We start from the raw sequence: 27,585 nt of genomic DNA, 5'->3' as shown, positions 1-27,585 counted from the left end.
AACCCCAGTGCGGTGGCCTACGCCTGCAGCCCCACTACACAGGGAGGTAAACCCTAGGCCAATCAGGAGGTCAAGGTCAGCCTCAGCTCTCTGGTGAGCTTGAAGCCTGCCAGGGTTATATGGGACACTGTCTCAAATTAATAAATAATGGGACAATAAAATGAACAACAAAAACTTTTGTTTGTCCTTTTTTTTCTTTTTGAGACAGGGTCTAGATATATAGCCCAGGCTGTCCTCAAACTCTGTCAACTGAGCCGTATCTCCAGCCCTTGTTTGAGCCAGGATCTCACAGAACTCACTGTGTAGCCCGAGCTAGCCTCACACTCTGTGACTTGCCTGCCTTGCCCTCCCAAGTACAAGAGCCAAAGGCAGGAACCACAGCATCCAGCTTCCTTATTATTTATCTTAACTTTTTGTTTGAGGCGTCTCAAATCACAGTAGTTGGATTTCTCGCTCTAAGAAAATATTCAACATCAAGTTTTGAATTTTGATCTGGGTGGCGGCAGCGGCACACGCCTTTAATCCCAGCACTCGGGAGGCAGAGGCAGGTGGATCTCTGTAAGTTCAAGGCCAGCCTGGTCTTCAGAGTGAGTTCTAAGACAGTCAGGGTAAAACAGTGAGCCCTCGTCTCAATTTTTTTCTCTGAACTTCGATGACTTTTAGTATCAACATCTCAGGTGATAGTTGAGGCTTACACTGAGGAGTGTATGTGTGAGTGGGGGTCAGGGCACAGCCTGGGGGAGGTGGGTCTTTCCCTCTATCATCTCTGGATCCTGGGGATGGAATGCAGGTCCTCAGGCTGCAGCTTGGCAGCAAGTGCCTTTACACGAGCCATCGGCCAGTCCTGTCTTCCTTACTTTTGAAGACTTATGAACGTTGGAATTCCAGGTATACCTGGCCTTTCACATGGGATCTGGGGAACAAGTTCAAGTCCACATGCTTATACTCCCTAGATGTGTCATCTCCCTAGTACTGGAAAAAGTATTTCACATTCATCTGGACTTCAAAACTGACTGGTAGTGTATGTACCTGCTCTAGCACGCTCTTCTACCCAAATCACCATGGCCTGCCCTGTCCCTTCCTGTAGGTCTTTGCCCAGCTCAAATAGTCTATCCCAATCATCGTACTTAATACAGTATCCCACATCTATTTTTCCAACATTTGTTCTGGCTTATCCAACTCCCAGCACTGTTCCTCCATCATTTTTTGGCATCTATCTCTAGCACACGAGGAAATCTCACAAAGGCAGAGATTTGACTACTGTGGTGATCACCAACTTCCCAAATGCACAAGTTGAATGAACGGGTGCATAAATGAGTAAGGGAAGCCACCCTGTTTGTGTCTAGCCGATCCTGGGAGGCAGACAGGAAAAGCAAGCCATAGACCTTGGCGGAGCCTGAAGAACCAGTCATTTCCATTTGTTCATCTACTGCATTCACTCCTGGGTTGTTGGGTAATCAGTTCACCATGGTTTCTGGAACCAGAAGGTGTTCACACTTGTTCACACACAACAGAGAGCTGGGACGTGACTCCGTGGATAGAGTACTAGCCTAACATTCACCCAGCCCTGGGCTCCATCCCCATCAGTGAGGAAGCTCAGCCAGGAAATGTACTTGCCACCAGGACTGAAGATGAAAGGGCAGAATTGCAGCAGGCTGACCTCTGCACAAACACAATCAGATAATAAATGTAACTAAAACAACTTTTTTAAATGCCATGGTAGTGCACACTGGCAATCCCGGGTGTAGAAGAAGCCAGAGGATCACAAGTTCAGAGCGTCCTTAGCTATACATTGAGATTAAGGCCAGCCTGGGCCACATGAGACTCTGTTGAGAGAGAGAGAGAGAGAGAGAGAGAGAGAGAGAGAGAGAGAGAGAGAGAGAGAAAGAGAGAGAAAGCCAGATGTGGTGGCACACTCCTTTAATCCCAGCACCTGGGAGGCAGAGGCAGATGGATCTCTGAATTTGAGCTCTGCTTTGCAGGAGAAAAAACCCTAACTTTCAGGTTTTGAAAATCCACCAATCCCTGAGCTTTACCAAGCTCAGGACTTGAAATCCCACCAATCCTCACCCTGGAAATCTTTACCATGGAGAAGTATGCCAGGAAAGAAACCTTATATAAACCCTGCCTCCTGCTCAGTTCCCTGCTACTTCTCAGCCGAGCAGAGGCGGCCACCCTCTGTTGTCTGCCCCAAGAAATCTCTTGAGTGTGGTTTGTCATGTGGTGTGACTCTGTGGCATCCCTTGGCTCCAGACTGCCAGGATAACTTTCCCTCAAGCTGCAGCATTTGCACTGGGGAACCTTTCCCCTCAAAGCCGTAACACGTTGAAGCCTGGCCTACAAAGTGAAATTCAGACCAGCCAGGAGGACACAGAGAAACCCTGTTTCCAAAACAAAACAAAAAGAACAGGGCTAGACAGATGGCTCAATAGGCCACCTGTGAAAAGCATGCATGGGACACCAGGGTATCGGGAGTTCAGTTCCCAGAACCCTCTCCAGGTGGCTCATCACTGCCTGTTAAAGGCGGAGGGACCTAACACTTCCAGCCCCCTCAGGCACATACCCACACACAGATACACACGTACATACACTTGATTACAAATAAAATAAATCTGAGGCTGGAGAGAGGGCTCAGTTTGTTGAGAGCACTTGTTATTCTTGCAGAGGACCTGAGATTCGTTCCCAGCACCCACGTTAGGAGGAGGCGCCTCCTGAGACTCTAGTTCCAGGGATCTAATGCTTTCTTCTGGCCTGAGGATACTACACTCACATTCATAAGCCAGTACTCAGACACACACACACACATAAACCCAGAATTTTTTAAAGAGACAGATGGCTCACTGGTTAAGAGCACATCCTGCTCTTCCAGAGGACCTGGGTTTGGCTACCAGCACACACTTGGCAGCTCACAACCATTTGTAACTTCAGTTCCAGGGGACCCAGGGTCCACTTCTGACCTCTGGGAGCACCGAGCATGCACATGGTACACACATATCATACACAAGAGCAAAATCAGCCATGCGCATAAAAATCTTTAAGGAAAGAACGAGGGATGGGAGAAAGAGAGAGAGAAAGGAAAGCTGGCTAGAGGAAAGAAAAGGGTTATAGTGTACGGGCACCGCGTGAACTGAGGTATGCCTCAGATTGATTCAAAGCTTCAGCTCCGCCTGGCATTGGTGGCGCACGCCTTTAGTCCCAGCGCTCGGGAGGCAGAGACAGGGGGATCTCTGTGACTTCCAGGCCAGCCTAGTCTACAGAGCGAGTTCCAGGACCGGCTCCAAACAAAACAGAGAAATCCCGTCTCAAAAAACCAAAAAAGAAAAAAAAAAAAAAAAACTTCAGCTCCCTCTTAGTCGCTCCAGTTAGGGAGCCCATGAGAGGACCAAAGTACGGTTAACTCCAAAGTCTGACTTGGTGAGTGAACGAGTCTAAGTGGGATTACTTACAGGAACATGGGTGAGGAGTTACTTACAAGAGCAGAAATGACTCAAAGACAGCTGCATCACCCCGGCATGGGTGGCCCCTCACAAATCCGGGAAACCTGAAGCATACTGAGCAGCCTGCAGGCAGCTCAACAGGGTGGAGTGTCCTTTCCAAACGACTCTGGTCTAAGCTCTTCCAGGCAGCTTGGATGATTTCTGCTTCTCCCAGGCAGTTGGCCTCGGACAGTCGCTGAGAGTCGGCTTTTGGGGGCCTTGAGTCTGGTCAGTTTCAGGGACTTCCTCTTTTGAGTTGTTTACCTTCCTGCTTATAAAGAAGCTTTCCTGCAGGATGGAGTGTTTCAGTCTGAGAGGAAACAGTTACACTCTTACCCTTGAGAATGTGTACTGCCCTTACTCCCCAGGACTAGCTTCTTGGACCCTACTCCCTTTAATCTTCAGTCTCCTCCTAGCCAGGACCAAGTCATCTTTATGAAAGCATTTTGCTGAGGGGCAGGGTCAGAGAAAGACTTTTGGAGATTCCTTCCTTCATTTCTTCTACCTATTGGTGGTAGTCTCAGGGGTGGAACTCAGGCTGTCAGCCTTGCACCAACTGTAAGCATTTTGACCACTCAGATGGGATGGACAGGGACTCTGGCACTTGGGCGCCAAAATACTGAGTGTTACAGCTCAGATGCAAAGCTATTCTGGCACTCGGGAGCCAAGGAGTACCACAGGTCACAGTAAGCATCCAGCTTACAGCTCTGCTTCAGGGAAAGGCTTCCCCAGTGTTATCAGCTCTGCTCTGGCAGGAGAGGGTTTCCCAGGGAAGATGTTACAGTTCGGCTCCAATGCATCTCCGCTCCAGAGAAAGGTCTCACTCAAACCTCGTCCAAGAGATTTACTGGGGGTGGGGGGGGAGGTTAGAGTGCAGGATGTCAGAGGACAGCCAGGAAGACCCAACAGCCACAAGCGCACAGATGGGGGTTTATAAGAATTCTTAGGGGGCGGAGTTTTTCCGGGGAGATTTCCACGGTGGGGATTGGTCAGATTTCAGTCCTTGAGCTCAGACTGGCTAGATCTCCTGTTCAGGGATTGGTTGGTTTTCTGCGCAGGTTTGGGGTCAGATTTAGCTCTGGTTTCAGGGCCCGAGTGTGTTTCTTTCACTGGCCCTTTTGAGCCTTTTGGCTGTAATTTTAGGACCAGCGTGTATATTTCTTTCACTGGCTCTGATTCCAGGGGCAAAGTGTGTTTCTTTGGCAATGGTTTCAGGGAGAATTTCTTTGGATCTGGTTGCAGGGCCCAGGTGTGATTGTTTGACTCTGCTCAGGGTGGATTTCTTTAGTTGGCCCTTTTCCCTTACACCAAGTACTTTACTCATTATTTTTCTTTCCCTTTCGTTTTCTTTGTTTTGTTTGGTTTTAGTTTTGGCTTTGGTTTTTTTTTTAATCGGTTTATTACTTACTTATTTGTGCGTGTGTTTGAGACAGGGTCTCAGTATGTAGGCCCGGCTAGCTTGGAACGTGGCAAATCCTCCTGCCTCAGCTTCACCAGTGCTGGAATGACAGATGAGTGCAAACATACCTGGCCCCTCCTCCCATTTCTAAGCAAGATCTCCAAACCAAACCAACCATATTCTTGACTAACATAAAGTATAACTGGCTTGTTCTTGGTTTTCCAGCTATGAACATAATCTGGTCTGATGGACAATTTGTATACTATACACACAAAACAATAGAAAAGAGGAATGCTCACTCTGCCCCATCATTTGAGGATGGCTGGCATTAAAGTGTGGCTTGGTGGTGCATGCCTTTAATCCCAGCACTCGGGAGGCAGAGGCAGGCATATCTCCGTGAGTTCGAGGCCAGCCTGGTCTACAGAGTGAGTTCCAGGATAGCTAGGGCTGTTACAGAGAGAAACCCATCTCTGAAAGAAAAAAGAAAGAACGAAAGAAAAAGGGGGAAAAAGGTTTAAATTTTCTGTTCTTAAGAGAACTATAAAGCAAAATTAGACTTCCAAATGTTAAGGGCTATTAAGGGTTAATTTTTGTAATTGCCTGGTGTTATACAATTTCAACAAAACTATTGTTTATGCAAGGCCGTAGATCCTAAGATCAACTACTGTTTCTGCCTCTGTAAATAAAAGCTTGTTTCTCGGGAGATGATGGTCTGCTTGCACTGGAAGAAAATGTAACTTTGTGTTGTTTGTCTTTATAAATGTGAGGAGGCACTACATTTGGGAATAGAGTCAGGTGTCAACCTGGCAGCATGGATAAAGGCCTCTTCTTTGTTAAAAAGTTATTCTTGTCAGACTGGTGAATCTCTGAAAGACCCAGACTGGTAACAGGTCCCTTTCTCCCCTTGAAATGCAGTGTTTCTGTCTTCATGCAGCCCTTATTAAGCACAGTAATGAATTCTGGGTTATACAGTTTATCCTTATTTCAGTAACAGTTACTCAACCATGTATCATAACAAACCTTCTGCAAATTATTATCCTCATCTAATTAGGTGTTTGGGTTATTACCAAGAGTAAGATCTTATCTATAAATAAATAAACGTCTAGCTAGATGGCTCACCCAGTAAAAGTACTCGCTGCCCAAGACTGATGATGGGTTCAAACCACAGAACCCACAAGAGCCAGATGTGGTGGCTTGCATCTGTAATCCAAGGACTGCTAAGGTGAGGTGGAAGGTAGCAAACAAAAAATAGCCAGAATCTCATGCACCAGCTAGTCCAGAGTACGCAGAACAGCAGGAGCCACAAGAGAGGCCCTGCCTCAATAAGGAGGAAGGACACTCCCAGAGTTGTCCTTTGACCTCCATACATTCCAAGTGGCACACACACCCCACACTCATGCACCCAGTAACAGGGAAGAAAAAAAAAAAAAATCAGAGCCAGGCGTGGTGGCAAATGCCTGTCTTCCCAGCACTGGCAGTCTGATCTCTGAATTTCTTGTTTTCCTTGCAACGTTGGCTTAGTCTCTGCCTCTCTACTTACAGAGACCTGCTCACCTGCTCTACATAGCAAGCTCCAGGCTACATAGCCCCTGTCTCAAGAATAAATAATAAAACAAAAAGCAAGCCTGAACCCAAGGATCTTGGTACAGAAAGTGTCTCTTCTATTTGGAATTCTTGCCTTGGGTTGCAGCTCCAGAGTATGGGCTCAGGAGGTCCAAATGCATTATTGACATTTACAGAAAAACAAAACAAAACACTTCTCCAAAGTGTCAGTCAGCATCCACTCTCACCAGCAATGCAGGCGTCTGGTCCCACTGCCAATTCTCTCTCTGAAAACGGGTGGAAGGCTGGGAGAGGGCACGCTGCATTGTCTGACTTGCATTGCTTTATCTTCAATGGGAACATTCCCTCCCCCTTCGAATACCTTCTGAATCTGCAACTCCAAACTGGCTCTGGCCCCGGGCACAAATCATATGCATTTGTTGAGTTAAACATGGCTGTAGCTCAGCTGATAGAATGCTTGCCTAGCATGCACAAAACCAGGGTCAAATCTGTAGCACCCCACAAACCAGGTGTGGTGGCTTGTGCCACTAATCACTGCCTTTGAGAGGCGGAGGCTGAAGAATCAGAAGTACAAGTCTACCTTCCAGCTACACAGGGAGCTCCAAGCTAGTCTAAGTTGCATGAGACTGTAATGAGCTTTCTTGTCCGACTATCTTTGGATTACCAGCACCCAAATAATGACACAGAGACTTATTGTTAATTATGAAAGCTTGGCCTTAACTTAGGCTTTTTTCAACTAGCTCTTATAACTTAACCTGTTTTTATTGATCTGTGTCTTTAAAAAAAAAAAGATTTATTTATTTATGTATACAGAGTTCTGCCTGCATGTATGCCCGCAGGCCAGAAAAGGGAACCAGATCTGATTACAGATCAGTTGTGAGCCACCATGTGGTTGCTGGGAATTGAACTTAGGACTTCTGAGAGGGCAGCCAATGCTCTGAACCCCTGAGCCATCCCTTAATCTACACTATATCACATGACAATTTTACCTTTCTCCATTCTGATTTGTTCCACGCCTCCATGGCTTTTCCCTCTTGCATACCTAGAATCATCCACAGTTCCTCTTTTTCTCAGAAGTCCTGCCTATCTCTCCTGCCTGGCTATTGGCTGCTCAGTTTTGGTTTTGTTTTATTACACCAATCACAGCACACACATCTTCACACAGTGTACAAACAAATATCCCTCATCATGAGACCATCTCATAAACTAAACAGAGCAGGAACAATAGTCTAAATAAACTCTTCCTGCTATAAGGTACCTTGGTCATGATGTTGTACCATAGTGATAGAAGAGTAATTAATTCAATTCTTAGTCGTTCACAGCTACCTGTATTTCCAGCTCCAGGGGATCTGACACACTCTTCTGACCTCTGATGGTACACTCATATCGACACACACAGCAGCATAAATGTTAAAATAAAAACAAAACCACTACCCAGTGGCACCTGCCTTTAATCCCAGCACTGAGGAGGATCTCTGTGTTTGAAGCCAGCCTGGTCTACAAGGCGAGTCCAAGACAGCCAGAGCTACATAGAAAAACCCTGTCTCAAAAAGGAAATAAAACAAAAACCCCAAATAGGGCGTATGATAAGACTCAGCAGGTAAAAGCACTTGTTGCCAAGCCTGACAAGTTGATTTCACTCCCTAGGACCCACATCGTAGAAGGAAAGAATAAACCTACAAGTTGTCCTCTAACTTCTGCACAGAGGCTGTGGCATTCATGTGCCCCACACACACAAATAAGTGATTAAACACAATAAAATTTTTAAGTAAAAAAAAAATAAATGGATAGATATAGATGATCGATAGATACATGATAGACAGACAGACAGAAGATGGGTGGATGGACGGATGGATGGATGGATGGATAAATAACCTTCCCCTAACTGATAATTCCCATCTGAAGTCCAAACAGTGGCCAGAAGCCTGGGTGGGAAACAGAGATCAGTGGAGTTTTCCAGACTACCTTCCTCCTGTGAGGAGGCATTTGGGGGCAGGAACACCCACACTGCATCATTCTCATGTGGCTTTGACCTGTAAATGACTCCATGGCCCGCATCTCCAGTGGAGGAGGCAGCCTGTGTTAAGGGACAAGAGAGAAGAAAACAGGTAGGAAGACAAAAGGCACCAATGCTGCCTGGCAAATGGTACCCGGCAGCAAAAGCCTCCAATGGGGCAGAGGGGGCCACAAGGGTCCACCCCTCTCGGAGGCAGTTAAGAGTTGCTGAGAGAGGAAAAGACATTTTCTTCAGTGGTGCAGCCACTGGTAAGAGGCCCATGCTCCTGTGAGTAACACCCATGAAACACATTGTTTTACACACACACATACGCACTCACGCAGGCACTCACGCACGCATGCACGCACACATGAGCGAGCACCATATGCACGTTCACAAATACAACATGAAAATAATAGAAGACTAACTGTGAAGAGGAAGGGGATATGCGAAGATTGATGGATTAATCCTCTAAATTTACTAATCTGGGAGACACGGTGGCTGGGAAGCTTGGTTGGTGGCTGGGAAGCTTGGTTGGAATCTCGAGCGGGGGCCCTATTGTAGGTACCCTGGGCAATGAGCAGGGACACTGAGGGACAGGAGGAGTGGAGGAGGATGGAGGGAGGCTCTAAGGGAGGAAGCACCTGTGCCAACACCAGGAAGAAAGACAAGGTCTCTTGTGGCTTCCCAGGAAGTGTCCAAAGGCAGCAGATCCCATGACACCACTTAATGCTCAGCCAGACAAGCTGTCCGCAGCATCCAGGCTCGTACCTGGGGAGGGCAGCAAGGGCAAATCTCTTCCACGGGCACAGGCAGGGTTCCGGGTAGAGAACCCATGGGTTATGAAGGTGCTAGGACACAAACCAAGGTGAGCAGGAAGGACATGACAGGGAGGAAAGAGGAAGGGACACTGGTGCTAGAAGCCAAGAGAGGACGTTTCACCCTGGGCCTGGCCCAAACAAAACTTACTCCATCTTCTCCTGTGTGTGTACACTGTGAAACTCTGGCCACTCATTTCCTACCTAAGGGGTTGTCTCAGTTAAGGTCTCTGTTGCTGTGATAAAGAACCATGACCCAAAGCGGCTTGGGCAGGAAAGGGTTTATTTCAGCTTACAGTTCCCTATCACAGTCCATCATCAAAGGGAGTCAGGGCAGGAACCAGGAGGCAGGAACTGAAGCAGAGGCCATGGAGGGGTGCTGCTCACTCGCATGCCCTCCACAGCTTGCTTAGCCTGCTTTCTTACAGCACCCAGGACCACCAGCCCATGAGCAGCCCCACCCATGATGAGCTAGGTTCTCCTACATCCATCATCAATCAAGAAAATGAACCACAGTCTTGTCAGGGCCAATCTAATGAGGGAGTTTTCTTAATTGAGGTCCCTCTTCCCAAATGACTCTAGTGTGAAACTGACATAAAACTAGCAAGAATAGGGGCTGAGGAGCCGGTGCCTCGACAAATGAAGTACTTGGTGCCTACTCTGGAGGACCAGGGTTCAAACCCCTAGAATGCATATTCAAGGGTATGGTGGCAATTTTATAATCCCAGCCAGTAGGAGGCAAAGAGAGGGAAAATCCACAGGACAATCCAGCTAGCCAGACTAGCTGAAGTTGCCTCAATATACAAGGTTGAGAGCAATCTAGGAAGACACTAGACATCAACATTTAGTTTCCACATGTATGTGCACACATGTAAACCCACTCATATGTGAAACCCCTCACATGCACATCCATATACGCACATGCAAACCATATACACATGTATGTAAAATGTTTCTGTCTAAACACTAGCTCACTTACAATACATCTACGCTGTGCTGGGATTGAACCTGTCTTCCCACTCTCAAGATGAGTGCTGGACCACTGACCTACACAAAAGGATGCTAACATTCTTTTCTTTTGTATTCATTTCTTAAAGATTTAAAACTTTTTATCTTATGTGCACTTTTTTTTTTTGCCTGCATATGTATCTTTGTACGACTTGTGTACCTGTTATTCTGGGAGTCAAGAAGTGGGCATTAGATTCCCTGGGACCAGAGTTTCAGACACTTGTGAGCTGCCATGTGGGTGCTGTGATCAAACCCCGGTCCTCAAAAGAACGGTTCCTAACCACTGAACCATCTCTTCCTCCCATGCCACCCCACAATTCTGTCTTTTAAAAAGTTGGACCAGAGGTTGGAAAGATGGCTCAGCAGTTAAGAGCACTGTTGTTCCTGCAGAGGACCTGTGTCCGATTCCCAGCACCCACATGGTGGCTCACAACATCCTTACTTCCAGTTCCAGAGGGCCCAGTGCTCTCTTATGATTGCCTAGGATACCAGACATGCACATGGTAATCGTACATACTCATGCACAACATTCACACACATTTTTACAAATAAAAAACAAAAAACCGAACCAAACAATGAAGACTAGGAGGGAATGTGCTCTAATGCTTTCCTGAACAGACATGTACCCAAAGTGATGCTAACATCTGTGACTCCACCATAGCCATAGATTAGTGCTGCTCTCAGCCCAGATCAGAAAGCTGCTTGTTGCTGTGGGCAATGATTACTGAATGTAGAGGCTCATAACTGAGATAAGTAACTATTAATCGCTTGGCCCTAAAAACAGTATCCATATAACCCCCTCCAAGGCTCAGAGACTGTACAGTAGAGGAAGTAGAAAGACTGTAATAGCCGGAGGGTAGTGGGGAGAGCTGAGAAACACTGTCTTCTGACTGTGGCACCGCCATTATACTCACGAACGCACAGCAGCTGTGGTTGCCTGCACCAGACAGACAGACAGACAGAGAGACATGAAAGTAGGGAGGAAGAAGCAAAGGGCCAGTGGGAGTGGGAAGGGAATATGATCACCGTGTATGTAGGGAAGGGAATATGATCACCATGCATGTAGGGAAGGGAATATGATCACCATGCATGTAGGGAAGGGAGTATGATCACCATGCATGTAGGGAAGGGAATATGATCACCATGCATGTAGGGAAGGGAGTATGATCATCATGCATTGTATACATGCACAAAATGGTCAGAGTTTTAAAAAAAATGATCAGTAAAGACAATAGAGATGACTCATCAGTTAAGAGCTCGCTGCTCTTGCAGATGACCCGAGTTCTGCTCCCGGAACCCATGGTAGCTTACAACCATCTGTAACTCCAGCTTCAGGGGATCTGATACCCTCTTTGGATCTCCATGGCGTAATACATATGGTGTTATACATGTATGCAGGCAAAATACTCAAGCACATACAAGTAAATAAATCTAAAAAAAACCAAAACAATCCAGGAAAAGTGATGCGTGCCTGGAGTGAGGGATGGACCAAACTTGGATGCTGTCGGTGGACAATAAGCAGAGGCCTCGAGAGAAAGATGAGCTGGTGCTGGAGATCACAACACCACATTTTGTGTCTGTTTGTTTGCACGCATGAGTGTGTGTTATGTATAATATGTACATTTGTGTTCACATATATGAGTGTGTGGGTGTGTGTGTGTGCGTGCACACATTGGAGACCAGAGGTAGAGATGTCAGATGTCTTCCTCACTCTCTACCCTATTGTTTAACATTTATTTTTCTTTTAGGTTTTATTTATTTTTATTGTATGCGTATGACTACGTGTGTGTCTGAGCGCCATGTGTATACAGTTACTGCAGAAGCCAAAGCGGGGCATTGGATCCACTGGAACTGGGGTAACATGGTTACTTCAGTTGACACGTGGGTGCTAGAAATAGAACCCAAGTCCTCTGGAAAAGCAACCAACGTGGAGCCACATCTCCAGCGTCTTCAACTTGTCATTTCCGCGTGTGTGTGTGTGTGTGTGTGTGTGTGTGTGTGTGTGTGTGTGTGAGATGAGGGACACACAAGTGCTATGTGTCTTCACCGAGGTCAGAGGACAACCCTGAGACATTACTTCTCTCCTTCCAATGTTGTATGGGCTCTAAGAATCGAACTCACATCACCAGGCTTGTGGGGCAAGTGTTTTTACTAGCTGAGCCCTCCTTTTTTTTTTTTTTTTTTTTTTTTTTGAGACAGGCTCTCTCACTGAAACTGGTGCCCAGTGACCTGCCTAGATTATCTTGGCCACAAGCCCAGAGACGTTTCTGTGTATGCCTTCCCGGCTTTGGGAGGCCAGGGACACACTGCTCTGCTCGGCTTTTTCATGTGGATTGGGACTCAGGTCCTCAAGCTTATGCTGAATGCACTTTACCAAGCCATCTCCCCGGGGCCCGTGGTGCTACCCTTAATGCAAGTCCCTTTACATGCCAGTCATGTTACTCGGCCTCCCACAGCATGCTCTCATACTTCTCAGCTCGGCTAACAGCTTTGGCTAGGGAGGGGCACCAGGCCTGTGTGCCCCGTTGTGCCCAGCAGTATTAGGGTGTTGGGACAATCTCTTGCAGTTTGCGTGTGGGCAGGTGAGTCTGCAGAAGCTGACAAAGCAGGTGACAGAGTGGCTGCAGTGAGACTCTGTGGACATGGAGAGCAGAAGGTGCCCTGTGAATACAGGCACGCAGGACGCCCCCATGCCAGGGCATCTGTGGGCTGCAGCAGTTGCTCTGGAAGAGCATCCACTACAAGGCCCCCAGACTGAGACGGTGGCCCTGCCTATGACCCGCTCAGCCTCTGACTGGGAAGCCTGCACCCAGCCTGAAGGGAGGAGCCAGCTCAAAGTGACCTCAGTCTAAATGGGGCCGGCTCCATGGTTCCCTGTCAACACTCTGAACAGCACTTGGCAGTGAGGAGACACCTAAGAGCAGAGTTTCCAGGAGACGGTGGGCAAAGATGCTGCCACCTGCTTAGCTTGTGCAAGAAACCTCAAGGTCAGGCACGGCCTCTTTGTGGGGTGAGGGGTCACTGCTAACTCCAGGCAGGGTAAACTTCAGCACAGGTTGTTGAAGAGCAAGTCATTTCCTGGCCCTAAATAATAGGAGCATCCAGGAGTGAATAACCAGAGGCTCCTGCCAATTGATCCGGAGACTGGGAAAAGGTCCCAAAGTTATTAATAACCTCCGTGTTCTGGGAACTGATTTCATTCGCCAGACAATGGGATTAAAAGTTGCTGTTGAAGACAATGTGGTTTCGGCCAGAGCCCTGCTTTCTGCTCTCCCAATAAGTGAGCATTTTATGGCCAGAGCTGATTTGATTGGTCCATGGCAAATCTGGTGAGTATGCCTCTCTCTCTCTCTCTCTCTCTCTCTGTGTGTGTGTGTGTGTGTGTGTGTGTGTGTGTGTGTGTGTGTGATAGATGGTAGATGGTTCTCACGTATCCCAGGTTGGCCTCAAACTCAAACTTTCTGTATAGCTGAAGATGGCCTTGAACAGCCAATCCTCTGGCCCCACCTCCTGTGTGCTGAGATTACAGCTGCGCCATCATCATGCCTCATGTGGGGTTTATGCACTGCTAGGGATAGAACCCTGGTCTTCCTGCAAGCCAGGTGAACACTCTGAGTGACGCTCCTCAGCTCGCTCTTAAAGACAGGCTCTCACTCCGCAGTCCTGGCTGGCCTCAAATCTGTGGCAATCCTCCTGCCTCTGTCTCCTTAGTACAGGAGTTGCAGGCACATGCCATCACTCTGCTTGTCGTGTGCACTCTTAGGACAGAACTCTGTCCTCTGAGGATGATATGGTGGTTGTCCTCTTGAAATCAGAGCAGCTATGAATAATCACGCAAGACCTTCGCGAGTTCGGCTGGCTAACATGCTCTCACTGAAGGCTATGGGGACTCAGAAAGCAGTAGGGGTGGGGGTGTGGCTAACAAGGCACCGCCCTCTTTGGGGGATACTTGCATAGATAACAAAGGCGAGAGAATCTTAGGTGGTAGAGATGTCTGCCAGCTGCTCATGCTTCTGTAAATAGTCTCAATTAAGTGAATTGTTGCAGCAAGCTGGACTTGAGTAGAATTGTCTCTTCAGTCTGTGCTAAATGGGCAGGGACCTGAAAGAACTAAAAGTTTATCTGGGCGGACTATTTGTTATGGCGGAAGCTTCACCCCAGCCCCTGGCATCCATATACTCAAAGTCTGGAATGTTATGGTGGAAGTTCCACCCAAGCCCCCTCCCCTGTCTCTCTCCAAACCCTGCTGAGTCTCAGAAAGCCTGTCAAATGATGACCCCTCCCCCAGAGATGCTCAAGACCACTCCCACAGAGAATTTAAACTGCCCCCCCCCCAGGAAATAGACTTATGGCTTTTTTTCCTGTCTCCCTTTCCTTTCTCCTCTCTGGGGAACTGGAAGGTTATCGGGGAGTGTGTTCATTAAACATGGGCTTTTTCTAATTGGGTTTGATTTGGTCTGATTTGGATTGCTGCATGGTCGGAGAGGCTTATCAGGGTATACAAACTTTTCACTAATTGTCCTTGCTATGGATGATAAGACTTAAGCTAAGCCATCTGTGGGTGGGATGCCTGAGGGAGCCATTGACAAGATGTGCAAACGAAATGCTCTCTTTGAAAATGGAGTGTGTGAGCTGGGCGGTGGTGGCACCTTTAATCCCAGGGTTTTGGAGGCAGAGGCAGGCGGATCTCTGAGTTCCAGGCCAGCCCCTGATGTACAGAGGGAATTGCAGGAGAGGCTACACAGAGAAACCTTATATCAACCCCCCCCCCCCGAAGGTGAAGAAACCAAGGTGGGGGGGGGGAGAAACCTCCTAGGAGTGAGAGTGGGTGAGTGAATGGAGAAAAGAAATACTCAGAAACCCTGGGCCGGAAGTCATTTGACCCTTTGTAGGTCATTTACAAGGCACCTGCCTTTCCCCAAGCTTGGATATGACAGGCTTTTCTCACACACGATCTGGTTGTGGCCTGTAGGCCAGGAGGGAAGACGTTTCAGTCTTTTTCTATCAGGACCTGCTTTCTGCTTTCATGCGTTACTGTTTGCTTTTTGTTTTTGAAACAGTCTCACTATGGAACCCTGGCTGTCTGGGAATATGCTAATAAACCAGGCTGGCCTTGAACTCACAGAAAGCCAACAGGCTGTGCCTCCTGAGAGTTTGGACCATCATGCCTAGCCCTCATATGTTACTTTTTTTTTTTTTTTTTTTTGGTTTTTCAAGACAGGGTTTTTCTGTATTGTTTTGAAGTCTGTCCTAGAACTAGCTCTGTAGACCAGGCTGGCCTAGAACTCACAGAGATCCGCCTGCCTCTGCCTCCTGAGCGCTGGGACTAAAGGCATGTGCCACCAAGACCCAGCTCATATGTTAACTTTTAACATTTGTTATTTGTGTGTGTGCCCCCCACACATTTCAAAGCACATTCGTGAGAATCTGAGGACAACTGGCAGGAGTTAATCCTCTTCCTCCATGGTGTGGGTTCCAGGGATGCACTCAGGTCCCCAAACTTGGTGCCAAGCACCCTTCCTGCTAATCCACCTTGCCAGCCCTCATGTGTTAACCCTGATGCCTCTCTCTCGGAATCTCTACCCTCCTGCCACAGAACAGAAAGTGGACAGAGGGGAGAGTCTGGTCCAGCATGTTCAGAGAATGCTCTCTCACCAAATCTCTGCTGTGCAACACTGTACCCTTGCTTAGTGTATCTGAACCTGTTTGTCTGTATGATCCATGTGATTAAAAAGGAAACTAGTTTCTAAGCCGGGCGGTGGTGGCGCACACCTTTAATCCCAGCACTCAGGAGGCAGAGGCGGGTAGATCTCTGTGAGTTCGAGACCAGCCTGGTTTACAAGAGCTAGTTCCAGGATAGCCTCCAAAACCACAGAGAAACCCTGTCTCAAAAATAAATAAATAAATAAAATGAAACTAGTTTCTTTAAGGGGTGGCTACTGGAAGTTTGACCAATGCGTATATAGGCAACACAAACTGGACAAACTGGACTTGTGTTTGATGCTTTTTCTTCTTCCTCCTCCTCCTTTTTTTTTTTTTTTGCTGGGGGGGGGGCACAAGGATTGGGGACAGACCTGAGGACTGAGAAGTGAGTGTCATTGAGTGCTTGATGTGAAATTTCCAAATAATCAATAAAAATTCTATGTTGGAAAAAAATGCTGCACATTAAATTTTGGAGACACTGTCTACTAAACACACGGCCTTTAGCATGTGAATATATCTGCAGCAGTGAGCTACACCCAGTAATTCCATGTATTTTCATGGGTTCACATATGTGGTGAGTATGTAAAAGTTACTCCTTGTTTTTTTTTTTTTTGTGGGGTTTTTTGTTTATTTGCTTGTTATTATGAGACAGGGTTTGTCTGTGTAGCCCTGGCTGTCCTGGAACTCGCTCTGTAGACCAGGCTGGTCTGGAACTCATAGAGATCTATCTGCATGCCTTTGCCTCCTGAGTGCTGGGATTAAAGGGGTACACCACCACCACCTGGCATAGACTGTAATTTGTAGTTTTAAGTCATGACTCCTCAGCAACAAATTCCATGCAAAAAATGGCATTAAAGTAATTTTATTTTACTTATTTCAGTTTTGCTTTAAACGTTAAGAAATTGTGTGTGCATGCAGGAATGTCTTTCCTGCATGCATATGTGTACCAAGGGTGTGCCTGGTTCCTGCAGAAGTCAGAAGGCTTTGGCTGCTCCGGAACTGGAGTGACAGTTGGTTTCAAGCCATCGTGTTGATATAGTCTAGGGGGTCTTGATTCTGTTAGTGTTCTTTGTCACTTAAGGAACTGGAAGGCAGGAATGATCTCAAGCCTGGCAGGCGGCAACGGGAAAATCCCAAACACCTCAGACAGCAGCAGCCAGAATCGGCAGTTAAGAAAGGCGTTGGCAGGGGATGGGGAAACACACTTCCAGCAGGCACTCAGGAAAAGACCCTCTGCAAGGGGTGGGCATGAGGTAGGACACAAGCACAGGACTCAGGAAGTAGAAAAATCCAGTCTCTTCTGGTATTTTACAGCCTCTGAAAGTCTTCCTCCCTGGACTGAGGCTTGGCCAGTCTGAGGAAAGATAGGACCGCCGCTGACTGGCCCACGGCTGCTGGGTAATCACGTCCTGATGTGGCCTGCAGCTCGTTGAGCCAGGCCATCAGCAGAGCCTGCTGGTAGGAGACACTAGCTTACAAGGCCTTTGTTTTAAACTGCCAGGCTTCTATCCCTGACCAGGAGGGTGAGGAAGAATCCTCCATCTTAATCTGTCCCCTTTGTTACCTGGCCAGGCCCCCTCTCCTTCTCTGTGGTCCAGGGACTGTCTAATATCTGTGGGTGCTGAGAAATGAACCCCAGTCCTCCAGAAGGGCAGCTAGTGGTCTTCACTGCAGAGCCACCTCCCCAGCCCCAGTTTGTTTTTTGAGACAGGGTCTTAAGTAGCCCAGTCTGGCCTCAAACTCACTATGTAGCTGTAATGATTAATGTTGGTTTTGATTGCGTCTGGGATTAACTAAAGACAAATTACTGAGCACATCTGTGGGGGATTTTCTTGATTAACTAAACTTGAAGTGGGAAGATCCACTCTAAGCATGGGTGGCATGCCAGATTAAAGATATAGACGCCGCCGATTCTCCTGCCACCATGTCTCTAGTGATCCCTGAGAAGTTCCAGCACATCCTGCGAGTACTCAACACCAACATCGATGGGCGTCGGAAAATAGCCTTTGCCATCACCGCCATTAAGGGTGTGGGGCGGAGATATGCTCATGTGGTGCTGAGGAAAGTGGACATTGACCTCACCAAGAGGGCTGGAGAGCTCACAGAGGATGAGGTGGAGCGCGTGGTCACCATCATGCAGAATCCAAGGCAGTACAAGATCCCAGACTGGTTCTTAGACAGACAGAAGGACGTGAAGGATGGCAAGTACAGCCAGGTTCTGGCCAATGGTCTAGACAACAAGCTACGTGAGGACCTGGAGCGGCTGAAGAAGATCAGAGCCCACAGAGGGCTGCGCGACTTCTGGGGCCTTCGTGTCCGAGGTCAGCACACTAAGACCACTGGCCGCCGGGGCCGTACTGTGGGTGTATCCAAGAAGAAATGAGTCTCTGGGCCTTCACTGTTAATAGTTTATATACCTATGGGGGGGAAAAAAAGATATACAAGGCTGATGATTGTGGCATACACCTTTAATCCCAGCACTCCAGAGGCAGGAGACCGACGAAGATGGATCTCTGAGTTAGAGGCCAGTCTGCTCTACAGAGAGTTCCAGGACAGCGAAGGCTGTTATACAGAGAAACCCTGTCTTGGAACGAATGAACAAACAAACAAATGATGGTCCAAGGGAGAGGTTTCTTGCTGTTTGCCTGCTTGCTTTCACATAGCTGGCAAGTTCATCTACTGTGCCGCTGCTGTAGGTGCCACTTTCTTTTCCAGGCGCCAGAAACCTGCTTGTTCAGCTTTCCATGGTGGACTGAATCCTCCAGCTCTCATTGCTAGCCTGGACAGGTGAGGTGCTCAGCTTTGTTGACTGAGCAGCTACAGGATTCTCGGCTTTTCCAGTGTGAAGAAAGCCATCGTTAGATGACCCAGCCCATATGTGTAAGCCGATCTTAACAGCCCGGTTGTGATACATATCCATTCTATTGTTCCTCTAGAGAGCCCCTAATAACACAGCAGCAGAGTGTGACCTTGAACTCTTGATCCACCCTCGGAGTGCTGGGATTGCTGGCCACACCATTTATGCTGAGGATTGAATTTGGGACTTCATGCATGCTAGACAAACACTCTACCAACTGAGAAACATACTCAGCCCAATTTATTTCTTTATTTTTGCATGTGTGTGTGTGTGTGTGTGTGTGTGTGTGTGTGTGTGTGTGTGTGTGCATGTGGAGGTTAAAAATTGGCATCAGATATTTTCTCTGACCATCCTTCCTCCACCTTGTACATATTAGGGCAGGTCTCTCACTTGAACTTGGGCTTGCCTGTCTGGGTGGTCTAGCTAGCCACTTGGCTCCCTGAGACCCCTTCTGACTGCTTCCTGCTGCTGGGATTATAGGCGAACTACCACACCTGTCCAAGATTCATGTACTTCTGGAGACTTGAACTCTGGTCCTTGTCTTGTACAGCAATTGCTTTAGTGGCTAAGCCATCTCCCTGGACCTGCTGAGTTTTTTTTTTTTTTTTTGAGACAGTGACTTGCTGCATAGCCCATGCTGGCCTCAGCCTTGTAGCAATCCTCCTGCTTCCATCTCCAACTGCTGGCATTACAGGTATGCACTCTCATCTGAACACAAGGCTTTTGGAAGAGAAAATAAGAACAATGCCACTAGGGTCATGGTATCTGCCTATAAGAGCGGGCCAAGTAAATGCCCGATGGTTTTAACATCAAAGAAAGCCCTGTCCTCCTGACACAGGCATCTGCATGAGGCCGTGCTATCTATACTCACTGCACCCAGGTGGACCCTAAGGGCTGGTGCTCCTGCTGCCTGATGGGAATTCCTCACTAACACAGACCTGAAGAATGATTTGTTGATTGGTTGTTTCCCACCCCCAACACACACAACCCCTACCGGGCAGGCAGCTATGTGAAATATTTTACCAGGACAAGAGAGGCTGAATTGTGCAAGACACTTTTTTTTTTTTTTTTCCTGAGACAGGGTTTCTCTGTGCTGCTTTGGAGCCTGTCCTGGAACTCCCAGGCTGGCATTGAACTGACAGAAATCCACCTGCCTTTGCCTCCCAAGTGTTGGGATGAAAGGCGTGCCCCACCAACGCCTGGCTGCAAGACACATTTACCATGCCGTTCAGAGGAAAATTCTCCGTAGCTGCTTTGGTATGCTGGTTTCCTTGACAAAACAGGTGGCAGCTCCTGGCCCCCACCCAACCGACTTCAGAAAGCGCTTGCTTTCCTTCCGGAAGCTCTGTTTAAAGGCTGGAACTCCTGCTAACCAGAGGACCCAGAATGAGGTTTCCACACCCTGAGTTGGTTAGGATGACTTTCAGAATGTTCTAGAGTCCAGGTGGTCTGCTCTCGAGTCACCTATGACAGTGTTATTCTCCAGGCTGTGCATTAGGGTCAGACTTTACATTCTGAAGCCTGCAATTGCTGCAGGTTGAAAAAGCTGTAATGTGTGGCTGAGGAGTAAAGTGCTTGCCACGTGTGCCTCAAGTCTACCACGAAGACCTGAGTTCAAATCCCCAGCAACATGGCTGTAACATATACCTGCATGTAACTCCAGTGACATGGGGGTTGGAGTGGCAGTGGAGACAGGAGAATCCAGGGGCCAGCTGGGCTAGAAAACACGAACTCCAGGTTCAGTGAGACAGTCTCAAGTGAGAGCGACTGACAGAGGTGCACATACATGCGTTATACACACAGAAATACATAGACACACATACAGATACACACACACACACACAGAGAAAGATACACACACAGAGAGACACACAGATACACAGACACACACACACAGATACACACACACACACAGACACACACACACAGATACACAGAGATACACACAGACACACACACAGATGCACAAACACATGCACACACAGAGACAGAGATATACAGATACACATAGAGAGACAGACAGACACACACACACACACACACACACACTGAGGTGGAAAGTGGTTGAGGAAGACTCCTGACATAGACCTCAGCCCCCACATGCTTGCACATATTACATGCACCCCCAAGAAAATTTTGGTTCTGTCAGGTCCAACAGAAATTCTCCAAACTCCAAAAGGCAGTCCAAATATCCAGAAACGGGCTGGGGGTTAGAAGCCAGCATTCCTCAGGAACTTGTGAAGCTGGTTCCCCACTACCAAAGGGAGTCTTTCCCCTTATTGCTGGCAGAAGGGACAGATGGCTTCCTGTGACACCTATTAGCATATCAAAAAGCGCACGCTGGTTTCACAAGTACCTGTTATACATTTCAAAGTTCTAGTCCTCTGCTACCCTAAACTCCTTCCAGCTCATAGGCTTTCTCCTCTGTTAGCTACTCATTCTCCTTATTCTCCTCTCTTCTAGCTATGTTCTCTCTGCTCCAAGATCTTATGCTTTCTCTGTTTCTATCCCTTGCTACTCTACACTCTCTCATAGATAGTCCTGGCCAGGCAGGTCCAGCCTGCTAGACTCGTTCAGTCTTTCTCTTTTTGCTCAGGTTTCTTCCAGATTCCTCTGGCTGCTCTCTCTCTCTCTCTCTCTCTCTCTCTCTCTCTCTCTCTCTCTCTCTCACACACACACACACACACACTAAAACCTCCCCCTTAACTAAAACGTGAAGCAGTCATGTCATCAGTGTAGTATACATTTTGTTGATGCTGTTTTTGTTTTTCAAGACAGAATTTTTCTGTGTATCCCTGGCCATCCTGGAACTCCCTCTGTAGTCCAGACTGGTCTTGAACTCAAGAGTTCTGCCTGCCTCTGCCTCCTGAGTGCTGGGGTTACAGGTGTGCACCACCATAGCCTGGCAACAGTTTACGCAACTTCTAATGGGACATTTTTGGTTGCCTGTAACAGCGATGAAACTGAAACCAGTTTCAAGGGAATGGAAGGGAAAGTATTGACATAACTTAACCAAAAAGTCAAGGGGAAATCAGGTATGCCTGGGCCAAGAGACGCAAGGTTGTCAGGAAGCCAATCTTTCCCATCTCTTGGCTCAGATTGCTCTGGTGTTGACTTTATTTTCAGGCTACAGCTCTCTGTGGTGATGAAAAACAGCACAGAGGCTTGGGAAAGTATTCAGAAAGGCTGTGAAAGTGGCCCTTTTCACAGTGCACTAGTGAGAATCTCTCTCTCTCTCTCTCTCTCTCTCTCTCTCTGTGTGTGTGTGTGTGTGTGTGTGTGTGCCTAGGTCAGGTGTGGTGGTGCACATCTGTCATCTGTAATGTTAGCACTCAGGAGGCTGAGAGAGGAGGGTCAGAAGTCTAAGGATATCCTTGTATACACACTGAGTTGGAGGCCAACCTGGGCTATGCAAGACCCTGTCTCAAACAGAAAACAAAGACAACAAACAAAAACAGGCAAAACACCTTTGGCACTTGGGAGGAAGAGGCAGTTGGATGTCTGTGAGTTCCAGGATGGTCTGGTCTACATAGTGAGTTTCTAGCCATTAGGGCTATGCGGTGAGACCCTGTTTCAAAAACAAAACGAAACAGGAGTAGGAGTTGCACTCATGGTAAGAGTTACATCTGACCAGGGACCATACCTAATTCACTGACTTCTCCTGCATTATTTAATATTGCCAACACACCTGAAATTAATCCTAGGGTTTCTTCCTACCTGCTACCAACTGAGTGAAATCTCCAGCTGCCTTTCTCTCCATATCTTTGTTTGGATTTCCCACCTGGCTCTGCTCTGCCTGGCCATTGGCCTTCGGTCAAATCAGCTTTATCAACCAATAAAAGCAACACATATTCACAGCATACAGAAGGGCATCCACATCATACATGTAAGCAAAATGCCCATACACATACAAATATATAAAACAAGTATTTCATTTTTCACTGAGCATGTGTGAGTATGCAGAGGACAGAGGATGATTTTGGGAATCAGATCTCTCCTCCCACCGTGAATTCGGAGGCTCAAATCCAGGGCACCGGCTTCTGCCACAAACACATACACATTATTTAAATAGTTGATTCCTCTTAATGGCTAACTTTCACTTATAGTTGTGAGCTCTAAGTCAGCCAGGGCTACATAGGGAGACCCAGTCTCAAAACAAAAGCAACCAGAGGCACAATGGTTAACACGTGTGATCCCAGCACTGGGGAGGTGCAAGCAGGGATCAGGAGTTCAAGGTCAGTTTAAGCTCAGACCTGAAGTTCTAAGCAAGCCTGGGTTATAAGGGACCCTGTCTCAAAAACAGAAAACAATCCACAGTGCTTACCATTTCCTGAAGGGTTAAAGCAGAGCCAGAAGGGCACATGTCATGTTCCTTCAGAAGGAAACAGATTGCCAGTGACCCTGTGACAATGCCCCAACATCACAGCGTCTTGCTGGCTGATGCACAGGAGTTTCTCTTGGTTCTGCTTCTCCCATAGCAACATCAACTCCAACCCATACATGCACTTAGATTTCCAGAACACCAAAGAAACTGTGAATGAAATGGCCTTGAGGACAGCAGGGTTAATACTGGGACATTTGCAGAGAGACCGTGTTTGGCAAGTATCAAATGTCTTGAGTCTCTTTTTCTGGGCATCAGAGAGTTGACAGCTTTATTTATAGCTGGGAGATTCTAAAATTGGCACCATCTGGCCAGAGAAGTAGAGAAGTAAAATCTCTGATGGCTTAGAGTCCTGTTTTTCTGTTAGCACAGCAGACCCAGTGCAGGCATCCAGACACCTGCTGAGCAATGTGATTGTAAAACTAGAGAAATTTGCAGGTGCCCTGGGTCACCAGGACAGGGTGATGAGCAGGGTGACAGATTCCCCTGAAACTGGAGTTACAGGTGGTTAGAATCCACAAGGCGGGTGTTTGGGATTGAATGCAGGTCCTCTGTAAGGACCCGTAAAACCTGTTCTCTTTTTTCCTCTCAGGGTCTCACTATGTAGCCCTGGCCCGTCTGGAATTCTCCATGTAGACCAGGCTCAAACTCTCAGAGATCTCCGGCTTTGCCTCTTGAGCTCTGAGGTTAAAACCCAGCCCCACTCCCCACCCTGATGAGTCAGGGTCTCAGGTATCCCAAGATGGTCTCAAGCTCACCATGTAGCCAACCTTGGACTTCTGATTCTCCTGCTTCTGTCTCCTAAGTGCTGGGATTATAGGCATGCACAATCACACCTTGTTTCTGTAGTGCTTGGGATAGAATAGAGAGTATAGGGCTTTGGGCATGGTAGCGTGCACCCTGCCTGCTGAGCTACATCCCCAGCCTAAGTATTCATCCACCCATCCATCCTTCCTTCCTCCCTCTGTCTCTTTCTTTCCTTCTCTCTCTCTTTCTCTTTTGAGACAGGGTTTCTCTGTGTAGCCCTGGCTGTCCTAGAACTTACTCTGTACACCAGGCTGGCCTCAAACTCACAGAGCTCTGCCTGTCTCTGCCTCCCAAGTGCTGTGATTAAAGGCATCTGCCACCACTGCCCGGCTAAGTATTCTTAAAACAGTAGGACTCGCAAGCTGGTATAGTGTTGCACCCCTTTAATCCCAGCACTTGGGAGGCAGAGGAAGGACGATCTGTGAGTTCGAGGACAGCCAGAGCTACATGTGAGGTCCTTTTTGGGGGGTGGGGACAGGACCCTAACTCCTGGCCTAAGGTAAACTCTAACTTTTCAAATGGAATTTAAAATATTGTTTTTGAGAGGAACAAGGCTAGAAATACATCATGGGGATAGAACTTGAAAAGTAATTCCAGCTGAGTGTAGCCTCGAAGGCCTGTATCCTAGCACTCCAGAGGCCAAGGCAAGAGGATGGAGAGTTCGAAAACAGCCTTAGAAAGAAGAGAAGATCTAAAATGGTGAGATTATTAATTGAAGCAGAAAAGTGGCACCATTCTAAGTAGAGTGGTTATGTATGTAAATAACTACAATTGAGTTGAAAATACATCGTGAATCAAAGACTGTGTTCTGTGTTTAGGAGCTAGATGGCTACGTTTAAGAGCACTTGTTGCTTTCCCAAAGAATCCATATTTGGTTCTGGCATTAATGTTGGTGGCTAGCATCTACTTGTAACTTCAGCCAGTACCTTCTTCTGCTCTCTGCAGGCACCAACACACACACACACACACACACACACACACACACGCGTGCGCGCGCGCGCACGCTCTCTCTCTCTTTCTCTCTCAAAGAAACAAAACAAGACAATCTTTAGAGTAATTATGGTAGCAAAGCCAAGTTCCCTGCACGGAACTGTAGTTTTACAGAGAGACTGGGGGCCTGGGAACTAGCTTGTCTGGCATGAACATGGGTTCCATTCCCAACACTGCAAATCACCATAGTGGGGCGCATCTGCAATCCTGGCACTTGGAAGGCAGAAGCAGAAAGATCAGAAATTCAAGGTCATCTTTAGCCACACAGCTGTGTGAGGCTAGTAGGGGATAAAGGGGACTGTTAAAAACAACAACAACAAAGCTACTAACTACTATAAATTCCCCTAATAATCTTGTACTTCTGGCAATCTAAACAGCAGATCTAGTTTTTTTAGGATTAGTCTTTAGGCTCGATTGCCACCTAGTGGTATGCTGCTGCTATTTTGAGACCCTGTCTTGTTAGGGTTTCTTTTGCTGCGATGAAACAATGACCAAAGCAACTAAGAGAGTTTATTTCACTTACATTTCCAAATCGCAATTCTTTGAAGGAAGTCAGGGCAGGAACCTGGAGGCAGGAGCTGGTGTAGAGGCCATGGAGGGTGCCGCTTACTGGTTTGCTGGAACTACTACGCTAGGGATGGTACCACCCACAACAGCTTGGACCCTCCCCCATTAAATACTAATTAAGAATGCCTGACAGGTTTGTTGGCTTACAGCCCTATATTATGGAGGGAAGCGCTTTCTCAACTGAGGTTTTCTCCTCTGAGATGACTGTAGTTTATGTCAACTAGACATAAAACTAGCCAGCACAGAATCTAAATAAGAGATCTTGGCCTCCATCCCACCTTCAGAGTCATCCAGTCTCATCCACAAGGCTTTTGTCTTTCCTTTCCATTGCTAAGAATAATAACAACAGCCACGCTTGTCCCAGTAAAACAAGGGCTTGAGTCAGTTTAACTAGGGGACCACTCCCAGGTCTCAGTTCCCTCCTCTTTTGGATGAGAACGGTAGCATCTGCTTCATTACGCCAGTTAGGACCTGGGAAGATGGTTCAGTGGGAAGTGTTTGCCTTGCAGTAAGGACTGGAGTTTAGTGAGATATCCACCCCGCCCGAACCTGTAGCACTGACCATGCCCATTGGGGGTGGGGACAGGTGCGGTAGTGACCTGGGGGAACTGGGCCTGGGACCCCAGCACTCTCTCTTGCCTCCTGGTCAGAGATGGAGACAGATGACATCCAGAGGCTTCCTTGGGAAGGGAACCTGCTGGCGGTCATGTTTCTGCTGTGAGTTTTCCCCTGAACATCCATCAGCCTGTTTTCCCAGATTCTTATTTATCCACGATATTGGGGCACCCACATAAAGCTAGGAGTGACAGCTCATGTCTGAAACCCCACACTGACTGAGCCAAGACAGGTAGTTCCTGGGGACTCAGTGGCAGCCAGTTTAGCTAAAATGGTGAGCTCCAAGTTCAGCAAGAAACTGTCCTAAAAAAAAAAAAAAAAAAAAAAAAAGAGACTCAGGCAATGATGGCACTCGCCTTAATCCCCACACTTGGGAGGCAGAGGCAAGAGAGCTCAAGGCCAGTCTAGTCTACAGAGTTCCAGGACAGCCAGGGCTACACAGAGAAACCTCCAAAAACCAAACTATACCAAAACAACCAACCAACCAAAAACCCAAAAAAGCAAAAAAGATTTAGGTCTGGAAAGAGAGCTCAGCAGGGAGAAGTGCTTATAACTCTCAAGAGCTGAGCTCTACCCCAGAAACCACATAGGAAGCTGTACGCAGTCTCCTGCACCTGTAATTCCCGCTTTCAGTGGACAGAGAGACAGTCACCCATAAGCTTGTGGGCCAGCTAGCCTGGAGTACACTGCACAGCAGAAGGGAAATCGAGACATAGGAAGGACATCCCCCACCCCCATGCCGAAAGGAAAAACAAGCAGCTAGGATAAAGTGCTTTGCAACAGTGTCTGAGCCACATACACACTAAATGGTGTAAACCGGTATAAACTGCAATCACGCACTTAAGAGTGCTTAAATGGGAACTCAAGGGTTCAGTCTTTTATACTATCCCCCACCTCCCTTTTTGAATAAGGATTCTTGCATGCTAGGATGATCTTCAACTTCAAATACTCCTGCCTTCATTGTGCACCACCATCACCAGTTTTCAGTGCTGGGAATGAGCTCCAGGGATGCAAGCTTGCCAAACAAGCACGCCACAGAGCAAATCTCGGGGTTATTTTCCTTGTTTTTAAACAGATTCTATGTAACCCAGGCTGCCCTCAAAACGTCCCCCTAGCGCAGCTTCCTGAGGATTACAACGCACAGCGCCAAGCCCAGCACTGGATAACCAAAATCCAGTTCATGGTCTCAGCAAAGCATTTCAGCACAGTATTTGAGGATTGATGTCACAGTGGGGTTTTGCTGTGTCATAGTGCTTTACAATGTCACATTGTTGGGTGGTAGGTGATGCCCTGTGATGCCACAACCACAGTGTAGTGACACAATGATCACAGCGGTGGCAATGTGGAACACCGTCCTGTTATTAGTGGACGCGCTAGTGTCTATGGGACAGCTGCATCACAATAG

The 27,585-nt window shown here is 47.5% G+C and overlaps 1 protein-coding gene across 1 annotated transcript; it reads left to right on the top strand.

Annotated features, from left to right (window-relative positions):
* The first annotated feature begins 17,867 nt into the window (after positions 1-17,867).
* LOC127236331 (40S ribosomal protein S18) lies at positions 17,868-18,365 on the top strand. The gene has a single exon (XM_051203946.1). It carries the CDS (start codon positions 17,888-17,890, stop codon positions 18,344-18,346), a length of 459 nt encoding a protein of 152 aa, XP_051059903.1. The 5' UTR covers positions 17,868-17,887; the 3' UTR covers positions 18,347-18,365.
* The last annotated feature ends 9,220 nt before the right edge of the window (positions 18,366-27,585 follow it).

This window comes from Phodopus roborovskii, unplaced genomic scaffold (genome assembly GCF_943737965.1).
Source record: "Phodopus roborovskii unplaced genomic scaffold, PHOROB, whole genome shotgun sequence".
In the NCBI taxonomy this organism is placed as follows: Eukaryota; Metazoa; Chordata; class Mammalia; order Rodentia; family Cricetidae; genus Phodopus; species Phodopus roborovskii.
This window is presented reverse-complemented; position numbering and strand designations above follow the sequence as displayed.

Coding starts and splice junctions, on each gene's coding strand:
- LOC127236331 (XM_051203946.1), top strand. CDS start 17,888: ATGTCTCTAGTGATCCCTGAGAAGTTCCAGCACATCCTGCGAGTACTC.